The 15,451-nt window shown below is 45.1% G+C and overlaps 1 protein-coding gene and 1 long non-coding RNA gene across 2 annotated transcripts in view; one reads left to right on the top strand and one right to left on the bottom strand.

The window, feature by feature from the left end:
- Positions 1-10,306, bottom strand: part of CHGB (chromogranin B) — a 50,445-nt gene extending 40,139 nt beyond the window's left edge. Inside the window, exon 1 of the mRNA XM_053284811.1 lies at positions 10,162-10,306. Within this exon, the coding sequence (XP_053140786.1) occupies positions 10,162-10,291 (130 nt within the window). The 5' untranslated portion in view covers positions 10,292-10,306. The remainder of the gene's footprint in view (positions 1-10,161) is intronic.
- A 375-nt stretch (positions 10,307-10,681) lies between these two features.
- The window catches only part of LOC128340087 (uncharacterized), a 42,877-nt gene continuing 38,107 nt past the window's right edge, over positions 10,682-15,451 (top strand). The window contains exon 1 of the long non-coding RNA XR_008313452.1: positions 10,682-10,904. This is a non-coding gene — a long non-coding RNA (uncharacterized LOC128340087). The remainder of the gene's footprint in view (positions 10,905-15,451) is intronic.

Raw genomic sequence — 15,451 nt, forward strand, 5'->3', positions numbered from 1 at the left:
CTCTATACCTAAGAGGTGGTCCAGAAGGATACCATGTTTGATAGTATCGAATGCCACCGAGAGGTCCAGAAGAACCAACAGAGATGCACTTCCCCTGTCTAGTTCCCGGCATAGGTCATCCACCGGGGCAACCAAGGCAGCTTCAGTCCCAAATCCAGGGCAAAAGCCAGTTTGAAAAGGGTCTAAATAATCCATATAATCCAAAACCCTTTGCAGCTGCACAGACATCACACAAAGGAGAGGATTAGAAACAGGCTGATAGTTATCAAAGTTGATGGAATCAAAGAAGGGCTTTTTAAATAGTGATCTTACCACTACCTGCTTGAGGCTTGATGGCATATTAATTATTATTATTATTATTATTTTAAATTTATATCCCGCTCTTCCTCCAAGGGGCCCAGAGCGGTGTACTACATACTTAAGTTTCTCATCACAACAACCCTGTGAAGTAGGTTAGGCTGAGAGAGAAGTGACTGGCCCAGAGTCACCCAGCTAGTATCATGGCTGAATGGGGATTTGAACTCAGGTCTCCCCAGTCCTAGTCCAGCACTCTAACCACTACACCACGCTGGCTCTCTTAATTAATGGTAATTAATTAATTATTAATGGTAATTAATCTTACCATTAATAATTGGCTCCAGCCACCTACCTGTTCCTTGTTAGCTTGTTGGAGTGAAAACAACAAAGAGTTATCCTTTAAGGTGCCACAAGGCTCTTTGCTCCCTTTACACTAGAAGATTGTTTTAAAGTTTCCTATTTGCTCACAGTTTTTACTTCTAACTTCATTTTTACCAATGGCCCACGTTTTTACCAATGGCCCTCACAATATTTCTATTGTTTACTATTTATTGTTTTAACTTTGATTTGGTTTACCACCTTGAGGCGTTTGTGATAAGGTGGGATATAAATCCCTGAACAAGATATTAAAGCATACAATGTAGCCATAGTGGGGCTTTGGTCATGCCAAGTATGGAATGGCCAGAAAATAACACCAGAGGAGATTATTGATTGATTGATTAGATTGGATTGGATTTGTATACCGCCCTTCCAAAATGGCTCAGGGAGATGATGACGAAGATGAATGAATGAATGAATGAATAATTTCCATCAGTGAGGTTATCTTGTGTATCACACCATAATAATGAAACCCCCCACCTAATAATCACACTTAACAAAGATGCAAAACACTCTGGGTTAGGGTGACATTATAGCAGGGTACATTACAAAGATTATTATAGCTAGGTACATTACAAATATTAGCCCAGACCATCCCTCTGTTCCAGTGCACAATTATGGCTACAACATGGCAGCTGCTCCATGCAGGGTTTATTTCCATCAGCAATTCCATCTTAGCCCTAAGATGTGGAACAGCTCATCATGAGTATCTTGTCACCAGCAACATTGAGTGATGGTGTGGTGATGCTGCAGAAGATTCTACATGAGATGGGCATGATAGGGTTTGCTGCTCTACCTCTCAGGCCATTACAAGGAGCAGCCGTCACTTGCTGGCTGTTTAGTCATCTCCACAGAGCACTCATAATGTGCAAACAGCCCTTAAAAAGCAAAAGCAAATGTGTTCTAAGCCAAGTCTGGTAGAGACTGTCATAGTCTGACAATGAGCATGGAATTGACCAACACTCAAGCATTGAAGACCTTCCCCCTATAAAGGCAAAATTACTTTTGAAAGTTGGCATCACATCAGCTTTTGTCATGGGTCAAACTGTCTCCTCATGACAGAATACGGACTTAGGACTAATGCACAAATATTCCATATCAGGGGAAATTACATGTTAGAATCTTGCTGATGGAATTAAACAGCTATGATTATGATCTAGATATGTCTGCATGAAAGCATTTGGGTTCAAATGAAAGGCCAAGGAAAAACAATCCTACAAAGACTTACAGTCAAGACAGCTACAATAAATATAGTCAACTGACTTATACCTGGCACAGGTATTTGCGATGAGGGCAGTGTATCCTGGCTCTCTCCAGACATACACAATGAAGAGCAGGTGACAAAGTACCACTCTAAAACTTCCCAAGGGAAACAAAAATAGTTGTTGCCTCATGCTTTGAGAATGATGGGCTTATATACTTATCTGGGTGCCAAAGATCTGGAGGTCAAAGAGCAGGGCACAGAAGATGCTTCCATACATATGAGTGAAAAAAGGTCCAGGCCTATTCATGAAGCAGAAGGCTCAATTTCTAGGGGGCTTGAGTGATTTCTTCAGAGATGGTTGGAGAGGTGTTGTGCAACCAAGTGCCAAAATTGGATGCCCAGGGTGATGATGATTCCCACAACAATGGGACAGAGGCAGGACAGACATTACAGGACATTTTAGGCTTGTTCACACAACCACTTAGGGGTGAGGTGGAGAACAAGCGAACTCCTTGTCCTTCAGCAGCACACAACCAAAACCTCTATTTGAATCTACAAATCCACAAAACACAATCAAGCCAGGCACGGCATCCATTGTTAAAATTGGGAGTTACAAGCCATGCCCCTCCATGGAAAGTCCTCTGAAAGCCGCTCTGCCTTCCCAGCATGCTTTCCACTGCCAGCAGAATGGAAAAGTCTCATGACAACAGCAGCTGCCCTCTGATTGGCCATGAAGAGCAGGAGGCAGGCGTAGCCCTACTGAACCTGCTCCAGCTTCAGGATCATAGAATGTGATTTGCAGAGTGGCATTTCCATGGATGGCAGCCACTGTAGTCATAGTTCTCTATAGTTCCCATACAGTGAGGGAAAGAAGTATTTGATCCCCTGCTGATTTTGTCCGTTTGCCCTCTGGCACAGAAATGACAAGGCTGGACTGGGCTACAAGACTATCGCCAAGCAGCTTGGTGAGAAGGTGACTACAGTTGGCACGATAACTCGCAGATGGAAGAAACACAAAACAACTGTCAATCTCCCTCGGTCTGGGGCTCCATGTAAGATCTCACCTCGTGGAGTTGCAATGATCATGAGAACGGTGACAAAGCAGCCCTGAACTACACAGGGGGAACTTGTCAATGATCTCAGGGCAGCGGGAACCATAGTCACCAAGAAAACAATTGGTAACACACTACGCCGTGAAGGACTGAAATCTTGCAGTGCCCGCAAGGTCCCCCTGCTCAAGGCAGCACATGTACAGGCCCGTCTGCAGTTTGCCAATGCACATCTGAATGATCCAGAGGAGAACTGGGCGAAAGTGTTGTGGTCAGATGAGACCAAAATCGAGCTCTTTGGCATCAACTCAACTCGCCGTGTGTGGAGGAGGAGGAATGCTGCCTATGAGCCCAAGAACACCATCCTCACTGTCAAACATGGAGGTGGACACATTATGCTTTGGGGGTGTTTTTCTGCTAAGGGGACAGGACACCTTCACCACATCGAAGGGACGATGGACGGGACCATGTACCGTCAGACCTTGGGTGAGCACCTCCTTCCCTCAGCCAGGGCATTGAGAATGGGTCGTGGATGGGTATTCCAGCATGACAATGACCCAAAACACACAGCCAAGGCAACAAAGGAGTGGCTCAAGAAGAAGCACATGAAGGTCCTGGAGTGGCCCAGCCAGTCTCCAGACCTTAATCCCATTGAAAATCTGTGGAGGGAGCTGAAGGTTCGGGTTGCCAAACGTCAGCCTTGAAACCTTTCTGACTTGGAGAGGATCTGCAAAGAGGAGTGGGACAACATCCCTCCTGGGTTGTGTGCAAACCTTGTGGCCAACTACAAGAAACGTCTGACCTCTGTGATTGCCAACAAGGGTTTTGCCACCAAGTACTAAGACATCTTTTGTGAAGGGATCAAATACTTATTTCCCTCACTACAATGCAAATCCATCGCTGACTTTTGGGCACTGGGCTTTTGAGGGTTTGTTTGTTGTTATTCTGTCTCTCACAGCTACAATAAACCTACCATTCCAATTATAGCCTGGTCATTTCTGTGTCAGAGGGCAAATGGACAAAATCAGCAGGGGAACAAATACTTATTTCCCTCACTGTATAGTGCGGGAGGGCATACTCCATGTGATGGCTTGGCAGAAGCCATAGCCATGTGAGTTCTCATGACCACAGTAGCAAGGTAGGAAAGCTCTCCTCTCCTACACCCTCAATTAAGAGCAGGGTAGAAAAGCTGGGACCCTGCTTGGGAAAACCTGGATTTGCATGAGTCCTTACGATCATACTAAGCAGGGTAGTCCAGCTTCCACCCCAATGTTGATGATTGTGAGAACCAACCTTTTCCTTGTTGTGGACTGGAGCAGCAGTACTCTCCATTCACAGGCTCAAGCATTTGTTCTTAGTTGTCAGGTAAGCTCTGGCAATGCAATGTGTTCTTCATCAAGACACACGACACAGTGATTGTGACAATCTGATTGGGGAACGTTACTGCCCCCACTCACACCACTTCTTGAAAAGAGCACTACTCAGTATGAATAGGAGAACTAGGTAAGGGGGGGGGGAAGAAGACATCCTCACAGGTTATCCCTTCCCTATAGTTGCTTTCTGCACAGTCAGAAAGTAACTGAAGCGCTGGCAGTGCCACCTCATGCCAGGTAGGCAGAGGTGCACCTAGATAATTTTGGAGCATGGACCTAGAGGCCTTTGGAGGCCTCCCTACCCTGCCGCTGCAAGTTAAGCATAATGCCCCTAAACACACACACACACACACACACACATCGTGAGACACATTGAGGCTATTCACACGACGGGAGGAAATCAGGCTAGCGGAGGCTAGCCCGATTTCCTGCCATCGTGAGAACCACTGGGCTTGGCTGCGAGCCCAGTGGTTCTTAAGCGGGTCACCCGCTTAAATAGCCCAGCAGATAAACCGGGTTTGCGAAGCAAGCGCTCCGCAAACCCAGTTTTTCTGCTTGTGAGTTGCCTCGGTGCAGCTCTGCGCCACGGCTACTCATGAGGAGACCCCCAACCAGGAGGCTAAAAAGTCTCTCTAGCATGCCCTGCGTGCTTGTGCAGGGCATGTTGGAGCTTCTGGGGGGCCGCTCAGCCCTCAAACTCCTCAGGCCCCGCCGGCTCCATGACGGCAGCCGCCCAGAGCAGACTGCTCGTGTGCGGGGAGAGCCGGCTAAGCCCGCTCTCCCCGCTCACCATCCCCAGGCGGCTCCCACGGATCATGGGAACTGCCTCACAGTATTTTAACATGTGAGTTCTTGAGGGCACCATCAGTAACTGAAGTCACAAGAATGTGAGAATATAAAAAAGGTATATTTATGCAAATATGCATGAGCAGAAACATTTCAACACACAACTGAACGTGGGGTAGTGGCTAGAGTGCTGGACTAGGACCGGGGCGACCCGAGTTCAAATCCCCATTCAGCCATGAAACTAGCTGGGTGACTCTGGGCCAGTCACTCTCTCAGCCTAACTTACTTCACAGGGTTGTTGTGAAAGAGAAACTCAAGTATGTAGTACACCGCTCTGGGCTCCTTGGAGGAAGAGCGGGATATAAATGTAATAAATAAATAATAATAAATAATAATAATAATAATTCCCACCCCACATATTTTTCTCCCCACTCCCCCCTCTGCCTCTGAAGCACCTGGCACAGGTCACAATCACACTTGCCCACCCAGTGCAGCGTGGGTGGGCAGCACAGCATAGCAACCACCCAGGACAGACTAAAGAGGATTTGTGGGCCCCCAAGGGTGTGGAGTCCTTGGACTTGAAGTCCAGGGACTTCAACTTAACCCTGAAGTCCAGGGCTAATGGCGCCTCTGCAGGTAGTATAAGTGTCTTGGTAGTCTGCAGTGGATTGGCAAGTGGTTTAATAGGAAGGTTGTTTCTCTTCCTCCTCCTCTATAAAGAAGGCTTGTTGGTGGGGACTGGGAACCAGGAACAGATTTATGTGTGAAAGAACTGTGAGTTCAGTAAAGTGGTAAAGTGTGCCATTGAGTTGATGTCGACTACTGGTGACCACAGAGCCATGTGGTTTTCTTTGGTAGAATACAGGAAGAGTTTACCATTGCCATCTCCTGCGCAGTATGAGCTGATGCCTTTTAGCATCTTCCTATATCGCTGCTGCCCAATATAAGTGTTTCCCATCATCTGGGAAACATACTAGCAGGGATTCGAACTGGAAAGCTTCTGCTTGTTAGTCAAGCATTTCCCCGCTGCACCACTTAAGGTGGTTCTGATACAGAAAACAAATTCCTAGGCTGCGCATGCTGGTCCCCATTTCTAAGTGTATGTCTGCCCCACTGGTGAAACCTCCAAGACCAGGAGAAAGTTTTGACACATTCTTTGAAATAAAGTATTTTATCTGAAAAAATATTTTGTAAATATAGAGTTTTTATTTTTAATATATTTTGGTCCTGGTCTTGAAGGCTTCATTGGTTAAATCTTGGCCAGTTGTATATCTTTAGTTGGTTCTAGGTAGGTTTGTCCCACTGAACTGGAGTTTTACACCAGTCTGTTGTTGATAGACCTTAGGGTTCTAGTCAACAATAAAGTAGCTTCCCAAAGTCTGCAATCTGTCCACCCCGCTATAGGGTACATGAAAGCAGTTATTTTGAGCAATGAAGTGAAATGACAGAGACATCTCTAATAAGCTTTTAAGGCAAACAAGGCCTTCTCTCTTCAATCTTCTGAAGAGCTTGTTTTGTTGATTGTAGAAAAGTGCAAGACTAGAGAGTGGGGATGGCGGAATGGACTAAAATCACAAAAGAAACAGACATTTTCTCTGCTTCTGCATTATTATACTTTATTAGCTGGCTCAGGGGAACACTGATTGTTTTCTGATCAGCACCAATTATGTGGCTACAAGCATACGATCTATTAATAGAAGCTCATTATTTTTTTGGACTAAAATTTTTTCCATCCATGCGAAGTTATTCATTTGTAGCAGATAATCCATAGGCAAGCTACTTAACAATTTTTTTTAAAAAAAATCCATACAATGAATTAAGAAAGCAATGTAAGTCCATTAATTGTTAATTGTTAATTATACTGAAAATTCCACTATTAAGTCTGCCCCTCAAAAGTTAATTATTAATCCTAGCCTCCTTCACAGCCCTTCCTTCAGGACATGGGCAAAGTAATCAGAAAGCAACTAGACGTTTACCTCCTCTTTTTCAAGGTTTTCATTAAAAATTCTAATTCACAGATAGAAAATGGGCAGAACAGGATTCTGGTTTCCAGTCTGTGTTCTACCTATTGCCAACCAAGGTGTGATGTAAGGCAATGTATTTGGATGTGCAACCAGGTCTCAGCCCCCAAGACCCAAATTTGGATACACATTACTATGATTGCTTGTTAGTGCACTAATCCTCACATCATTTCTCTCCTGGTGGAAGTCACAGTTTGAAATTGCACATGTTGGTATACAATACTTTGTTGATCGGGTGTGCCCCTCTTATTCTTTTTAATTAATTTTCAATCTGGTTTTCTGCACAAGCTCTTAGAGCTTTAGGTAGAGCATATCAAAGCTATACCAGTACAATCCCCACAAAACATGTTATACTCACATTACAAGCAAATATGCTAGTGTAGGTTAAAAAAACCCCACAGCCCTGGCTTAGTCTCAAGCTGAATGACAGTATCCCGTCTCCTTGACTCCATGTAAATTCAGATGGAGAGATGTGTTGTCAAAAGATCAGGTGATAGAGGAAAGCGTAGCCATAATACAGCAGTGTGAGTGTGCGTGTGGAGAGAGACCCCACACATCTGGGAGTTCATTAAACCAAGAATAGCATTGCCATATTTTATTCTCAATTTGTTTGGCTCTGAGAAACCCTGCCATCACTCATGTTTTTGCCTGACAGGTATTCAGTGGAGTTTGCTTGCTTCAGGCAGTAAATGTAGCATCTCTCTTGTAATTATGCCTATGTGTTATTCCAAAAAGAAAGCGGGGGAAAGACTCCCACACTGAGGTAGACAAAAAATGTATCCCATAAAAGACAACATAACATGTTCTAAAGGGGTTCTGCCTTCCATGGTTTCTTTACTAATTCATTTTTATTATAGTCTGATAATGGCTTGATCTGATCAAATGCATCTTCCTCACATCTGGAGTTGTCACTTTTGGGATCCATCAATGCAAATTTCCCTATTTGCACTCTGAAAGTGACAGCTCACAGATATCTGTTTTCGAAAGAAGATGAAAACTGATCATAACCTGCCATGGAAATTGAACCGAAGAGTACGTTAACATAGCAATAAATAGAGCTTTAAATTTAGCAAGGATTCAAAAAGATTCTGAAGCAAGGTACATTTCCGAACACAGCCTAGGAACAACAGGATTGCTTAAGGGGTATGCAGTGGCGCACTTAGCCATGGACCATGGGGATTTGGCCCATGGCCTCCTGTCTTCTGGGAGGCCTCCAAATGTTCTGGGGGGCCTCCCCAGACCCCTGCCACTGCCTCACACCCACCGAGCAAGTCAAATCTTTAAAAAAAAACTTGTTTTAAAGTGTCGCTGTACGGTGGGGATGAGGCTGCCAATGGGTGTGCGGCCACTCAGGGGAGGGAGGCGGCAGCAAGAGCTCCTTCTCTGACTCCCTCCCCCGCTCTCAAGCAGGGATGGGGGGGTCATCTGAAGCCCTTCAGGTCCAGGCTCCAGAATTACCTAGGTGCACCCCTGGGGGTGTGGGGTGCAGTAGTAAGGGGTCTTTTTGCAGAACTGCTGTACTAGAAAGAAGAATAGCTACTTGCCCCAGAAGAAAGTGAGGCTCCTTTAGTGAGCATTTGTCCTAGGCTACTGGAGTAACATTATTTGTAGTTGCTTGCCCTGTGCAGCTCCTTTTGCTGGGTGCAATTATATTATTATTTTAAAATTTATGTACCACTTTTCAACACACAAAGATGCTCAAAGCAGTTTATGTAGCAACTGCAGAAGCAATTGAGCAAATACCCTTTCATTATACATTCAGGTAGACTCCACTTTGGCCATTCTCAGTCATTAGATATAATTTCAGAAAAATCCAGAACAAGAATATGTTGTGAGAACCAGATAATTTGTTTAATCTAATAGAAGATTAAAGGACAACTTTAAAACATGAGCTGCCTCCTACTGAGTCAGACCCTGAGTCTGCTGAGATCAGTATGGTCTGCTCTGACTAGCAGCAACTCTCAAAAATCTCAAAAAGATCTCATGCTACCTAATCTCTTTTTAACTGGAGGTGCCAGATAAAGAACCTGAAACATTCTTCATGCAAAGCACATGGTGTACCACTAAGCCACAGGCCCTCATATTCCTTCTCACTGAGGAACATGCATGGCTCCAAGCAGGAGAAAGTAGTTGTCTCACTGGAATAGGAAGAAATCACCTCCTAGTCATTTTACTGGATGATGACAAGTGGTAGAAGAAAGTTCTGTAGCCCCAAGAAAACTGCATTTGAAACTGAGCTTGATTCATCAGAGGCAAGACCCACAGGTCCAGGGCCCAAACTGCCAATACACCACAAATATGGCTACCAGTACATATTAGGGATGGGGCTGCAGCTAAGGATGCACACGGAACCATTTCGGAGGCCCTTTATGGGCCTCCAAACCAGTTCAAATGACTGGCAGTTCCACTGGTTCGAAGGCAGGGGGGTTGACTTTAAGGGCAGGGGAGGGTGCACTTACCCCTCTCTCCGCTTCCTCCCCACTGGCACTCCTTTGTAAACTGGTCTGGCAGGCTGGCAGCGTACCTCCCCGTCGCCCTGTCCCCTCATTGGACCAGAAGTAAGCAGAAGTACCTGGTGAATGGTGCGTGCGTGCGTGCGTGCGTGCGAGTGCACCCTCCCCTGCCCTTAAAGTCAAGCCCCCCGCCTACAAACTTCCCCCACCCGGTTCTGTGCACATCCCTAGCTGCAGCTCAGTGGTAGAGCATCTGTTTTGCATGCAGAAGGACCCAGTAGGGCTGGAAAACTGTGGAGTTCCCTACCTCAAACCTACTTGAAACCTTGGAGAAGCAGCTGTCAGGCAGAGTAGACAATACTGAGCTAGACGGACCAATGGTTTGACTTAGTATAAAGCAAACAAGAAACAATAAGATCCCCACCATACTATACCCAAACTATGCAATAAAGTGCATGCCACAACTTGATCAAAGATATTCTCAATCTAAGATAAAATGAAACATAGTAAGAAATCACATCCGCAATGGTGACCCAGTGACTTCCATTTCAATGTTAGTCTTTATCAAGTGGAGAACAGTTTTCAAAAAGTCACACTCACACATTCCACCTCTACATCTTCTTGCTCTCTCCACCTGGAACCAAGCTCCATTCTCCCACCACCTTCTGGGCTGTATCCCACTAGGAGAAATGGGAGAAGACCAGAGATGCACTGTGGATGGTTGATCCATTGATGCCAGGCTTACTGAAGCTGACATGTTGCTGTAGTTGCTGCTGCTGTGATCCTTTTAGCTTTGTTCTGCTAGCTAAAATCTTTGTTTCTGTGAGGTCAGATGCTTCCAAATGCTTTACTTGTTCCAAACCCTAGGTCTGACATTGTGGGAGGGATTTGGTTTCATCTGCCCTAACTCGCGAGCACAGAACTATGTAGTGCACACATGTCAAACACAAGGCCCACGGGCCGAATCCGGCCCGCCTGGCCGTTTTATGTGGCCCGTGGTGACTGTAACGCATCCAAGTGCCTGACCGCGCTGCCTCAGTACCCATTTGCAGGCAGAAGGACCCAGTCCCAGAAAGCTAGGTAGGAGCAGGGCGCTCCACACAAGTGCCTGACTGCGCTGCAGGCAGAAGGACCCAGTCCCAGTGTAAAAGCTAGGTTGGAGCAAGGCGCTCCACACAAGTGCCTGACCACGCCACAGGCAGAAGGACTCAGTCCTAAACAGTGAGCTAAGTTGCTTCTTCCTATCCTTGCTTCTGCACACCCCTTCCCTGCCAAGACCCAGCACGAGGCACTGCCGTGCCAGAGTCCCGATCCTGCACCTGCTGCCAGTAGCAACTACACAGGTATGGAGCTTGTTGTTATTTTCAGAACATGATTAATGCACGAGGATGGCGTGTGATATGGTGTCTCAGGGTGAGGAAGGATCTATACTTCTACTACTAAGACTGAGTATCTTAATTAAAAATTCGGCCCACGACTTGGCCTGTGTTGTAGATTTTGGCCCCTTATGTGATTGAGTTTGACACCCCTGATGTAGTGCCTCAGACTGGTTTTGAGACACTATCATCATTTGGGGAAGGAAGCAAAACTGAAGTTTCCAAAGAGAAACAGGGTGTCCACCCCCATCCCAAGGAACTGAACATAGGCATGGAATAAATACCACCTCACCAAAGAAAACCCATTCATTTCCTGGGCGCCTTTCCTCCCTATTGGCTTATAATGGGGATGGGATAGAGACCACCCCACCATAGGGATTCATTTCTGGGGTGATTTTTTGCCCACTTGACTTAAAATGTGAATGGGATAGAAACACCCCACCATAGGGAGCCCGTTCATTTTCAGGTAGTTTTCTACCCTGTATCACATTTTTATTAATATCGTAACTGGTGAGGGGCCATACTTGTGGATATATTGTGCACTAGAGTCCAGGTAAGAGTTTGACAACATGAGCATATCCGGGAGTGCAGTGGCTTGTTTGTTTACACACTCTTGCCCAGCTGGGGGTAGAAATCCACCCCAAAATCTGTATGAGGGTTAAAAATACAGTGCACTTTTAAAATTCTAGATCTGTCCACAATGACTAGAAGGTGACGTCAACTCATTTTTGTCTATTTGTTAATATTTACAGCATTTATATAGCAATTTCAAGTGATCCAAGTACTTCACATATACTGTCTCACTCATTTTTACCCAAGTGGCTTGTTTAGACCAGGGATTTCCAATCTTGGGTCCACAGATGTTTGACTGCTGGGGATGATGGGAATTGTAGTCCAACAACATCTGGGGAGGGGCCCCAAGGTTGGGAACCCCTGTTCTGAACAGTGAACTCATAGAAGACGTACAATTTGAGCCAGGGGCTTTTCTGATTCATTGCTGTCTCTGAGTCACGATGCTGACAGGTGAGTGATATGAACAATGATCTCAGACGTTGCCATGCCTGGCAGCAATTGCACGAGTTTGAGAGTGCACCTATCCTCTTTAGAGAACTGTGAAACGCACCACTCTCTACTAGCAGCAGAACAGCTAATTGGGTCCACTTGGCCATGGAATATGGGTAGCCATGATTTATCTGTTAATCCCCGCTTTCCCCTTTTTATATATGCAGCAACCTGGGCTAGACTAGCTGCCTTAATAATTCACAGATTTAAATATTTATAGTGCTTCAATTCTAAATAAGGTCATAGCTTGATTTAAAAAAAATTACTTTGGAGTTTGCTTGCTGTGCTGGAAGATTCACAGAGGCTAATTTAAATACCGTAAATTAAAACTATCTGTGCATGCAACAAGATATAGTGACTCCAAATGAGCTGTTTAGAGCCAAGTAAATAAGCATTAAAAAAAATTATCCCTGTGTTTATTTTCAGGTAATTCTGCATTTAAGGCACAGTGTTTTAAAGGCATTTCTCTCCATTGACCCTCACATTTATTTAGTGGAAGGATTTTTCCCTAGACTGCTTTTTATGGACTATACTTCATCATAAAAATAACAGAAAGCCTTCTGCCAAAAAAAAAAAAATCATTCAAAAGCTGAAAGCATAGCAGTTATTTGACTGTCCCTTCATGCTGGAAAATCCCCTTAATGCTCTATGATATGTCAATCAATCTCACTGCTCATGTGAAAAGCTATGAAGAGGTGGGCAGCAAGGGTGCCGGGCATCTCAAACACAAAACTATATGGAGGATCAACGTCAGCTGAGACAGCCACAACAACAAAACAAAAAGCTGCACAATAGATTTAGTCCAACATGTTTCGAATGATGGCATTTTAAAGGGATATTCTCACAATTGCCTGGAAGAGATTCTTCGCAGTCTGCCTAAGATTCTTGCAAGAAAGTAACTCTTCCAAGGCAGTTCAGTGAAAATATTCCTTTAAAATGAGATCATTCGAAATGCCTTGGGAAAAATGTTCTATTCTGCAGCTGCTTTTTGTTTGTTCACCATGAGACCAGAGGCGTATCTAGGGACAATAGCGCCTAGGGCAAGCACTGAAATTGCGCCCCCTGTCCAAACATCTGACACCCATCTTTCAGATAACTTCACCATAATATCAGCTCAAAAATACAAGTCAAGCTCCTTAATCTTTTAATATTTCAAAAACTATTTAGCAATGGACGTAGCCAGACCAAAAAATGCTGGAAAACTACAAATTTCAGTATGCTGGGGCTCATGAAATACCCAAATACTATGTGGAGGTATACTTGGAAAACTAAACAGAAGTACCTGTTCTAATGCTCTACTATGCATTGTAGCATCACTATTACGTAAGTTTTAAAAATAAATGGAAAATTTGGCTTTTCCCAGCTACTCTGAAAATAATTAAAGGATATGCAGAGTAAACTGTGTCACAGCTTGTAATATATTCTAGTATTTCAGAAAGACAGTTAAAATGAGAGAAAGAGAGCAAGGAACTCCCAGTGGGCCTTAATACTAAGGATTTCACACTGATTCAAAGACAAACTCACCATTAATAGCCATATTATTAAGACATCACATTTAACTCACTTATCACAAGAAGCAAAGTAAGAGCAAATGAATACAATCCTAGCTCATAAGCTTCAGCTCAGTATTCACAAGCCCTGCTTCTCTGTACCTAGTTCCAAACTAAATACGTGTACAGTGACATATTATATTATTATTTTTACCTGCAGCCCCTTCGGGGTGCTTCCTAAAGGCTGGGGGGGTCTGCAGAGGTTCCCACGCTGGCCTCTAGGGCCTCACAGGGACCATTTGAGCATGTGTTGTGGCCATTATTTAATTTTTTTTAATGGCCACTAAAAACAGAGGCCATTTGAACATGTGCAGTGGCCATTTTGTTTTCGGCAACCATTTTTATTTTATTTTTTAATTTTAGAGGATGGCACCCCCCTTCAGGTGGCGCCCGGGGCACATTCCCTGCCTGTCCTACCCTAGATACACCCCTGCATGAGACCCACCTTCTGGGTTATCCCAGTGTGTTGCTCCAGGCCTCAGAAGAAGGGATAAGCACTTCTCCTTCCTCCCCACTCCAAGAGCCTTCCCCACTGGATTCTCCCTCCTCCTAAGCCATGCTCAAGTCCTGTTCCATTCCCCACTGACAAGAGCCCTCACCCAAAAGTAGGCCTTTGTTCTCTAAAAAGCTACCATTAATGCTCCTGGCTGAGGGCATCCTTTGGGCATGGGGTCTTGTAGCCTCATGCTCCTCCACTTTTGAGGTAGCTGCCAGGAGGACACCATTGAGTGGCACGTGGCTGGGATGCAGTTCACCATTTTTTCACTCATTGGTCTCCTATCCCTGCTTTACCTCTGGTTTGGACCCAAATCCTGTGTTCTATAGCCTTGGTTCAGTAGGGGCATCCCCAGTCCCACAAGCAAGGTGATCCAGTGTCTGTGTTGCACTAGGTGCAAGATTCGGCATGGGCCTAAACCTCAAAATGCTGCAAGGAATCCACTGTAATGTCTGAAAGTGGCAATATCTTAGTGGCAGCTGAAGCAATCACTCTTCCTCGGCTGGTGTGGGCTGAAGTAATCCTGTGGTTGCTTCCACTTCCACTCAGCCTACCTATCACCTCCTATAAATAACAGCTGTGAGCACTGGCCTTTAGCAGAACCGTTTCCCAAGAAATACCACACTGAGCTGTGACTGTAGGGGAGATAACAAAAGCTTCCCATATTTCATACAGGCCACTCAGTATATTTCCTTGATGTCATTGCCACACAAAGAGTAATCTCAGGAGTGGCACACTAGCATGCCTACAAGTCGTGCCTCCTGGCTTCATGTATGCTCCCGACATTTTATCTTTCTTGGACAATGGAGAAGCAAGATGTAGAGCAGATTCAGAAATTGAGAACTACAGAAAACTCTTCTGCAGTGCCAAGTTAAGCCAAATGTTTTGGTTTATCTATTTTATCCTCTCTTACAAGTGTTCTTTGACCCTGTCTGGCAAGATGTCTTGTCTCCCGAGACTCCTCAATTTAATCCTCACATGCAAGATCTGACGTGCAAGTTCTACACATAGTGAGGCTGTTCACATGAGCAGCCCTACTCAGGTAAGGCTGCTTGTGTGGCGTGCTGGGATTGAGCCTGATCCTGGTGCTGCTCCACTGAATAGCTTGGGTTTTTGCCCTAGGCTATTACCAAGGTAAAAGGGTAAGTGTGCGCCCTTATACGCCGGTACCCAATTGGGTGTCTGCTTAGGCTGCCTGCAGCCCAAGCAGCCACAGAGCCAGACACCTAGAGTGCCTGGCTTACAGGGAAATCCCCCAATTTGTGGAAGAATTCATGGGGGGAATAGGAACTCGCATGGTGCATTAAGGGATTTCTGGAGAAAGGGATGTGTTTCCCTGGCCTCCAGTTGGTCACGCAGCACCCGACAGTGCCACTTGTGGGCAGGTGTGCTGCGCAGCCAAAGCA

Source organism: Hemicordylus capensis, chromosome 1 (genome assembly GCF_027244095.1).
Source record: "Hemicordylus capensis ecotype Gifberg chromosome 1, rHemCap1.1.pri, whole genome shotgun sequence".
In the NCBI taxonomy this organism is placed as follows: domain Eukaryota; kingdom Metazoa; phylum Chordata; class Lepidosauria; order Squamata; family Cordylidae; genus Hemicordylus; species Hemicordylus capensis.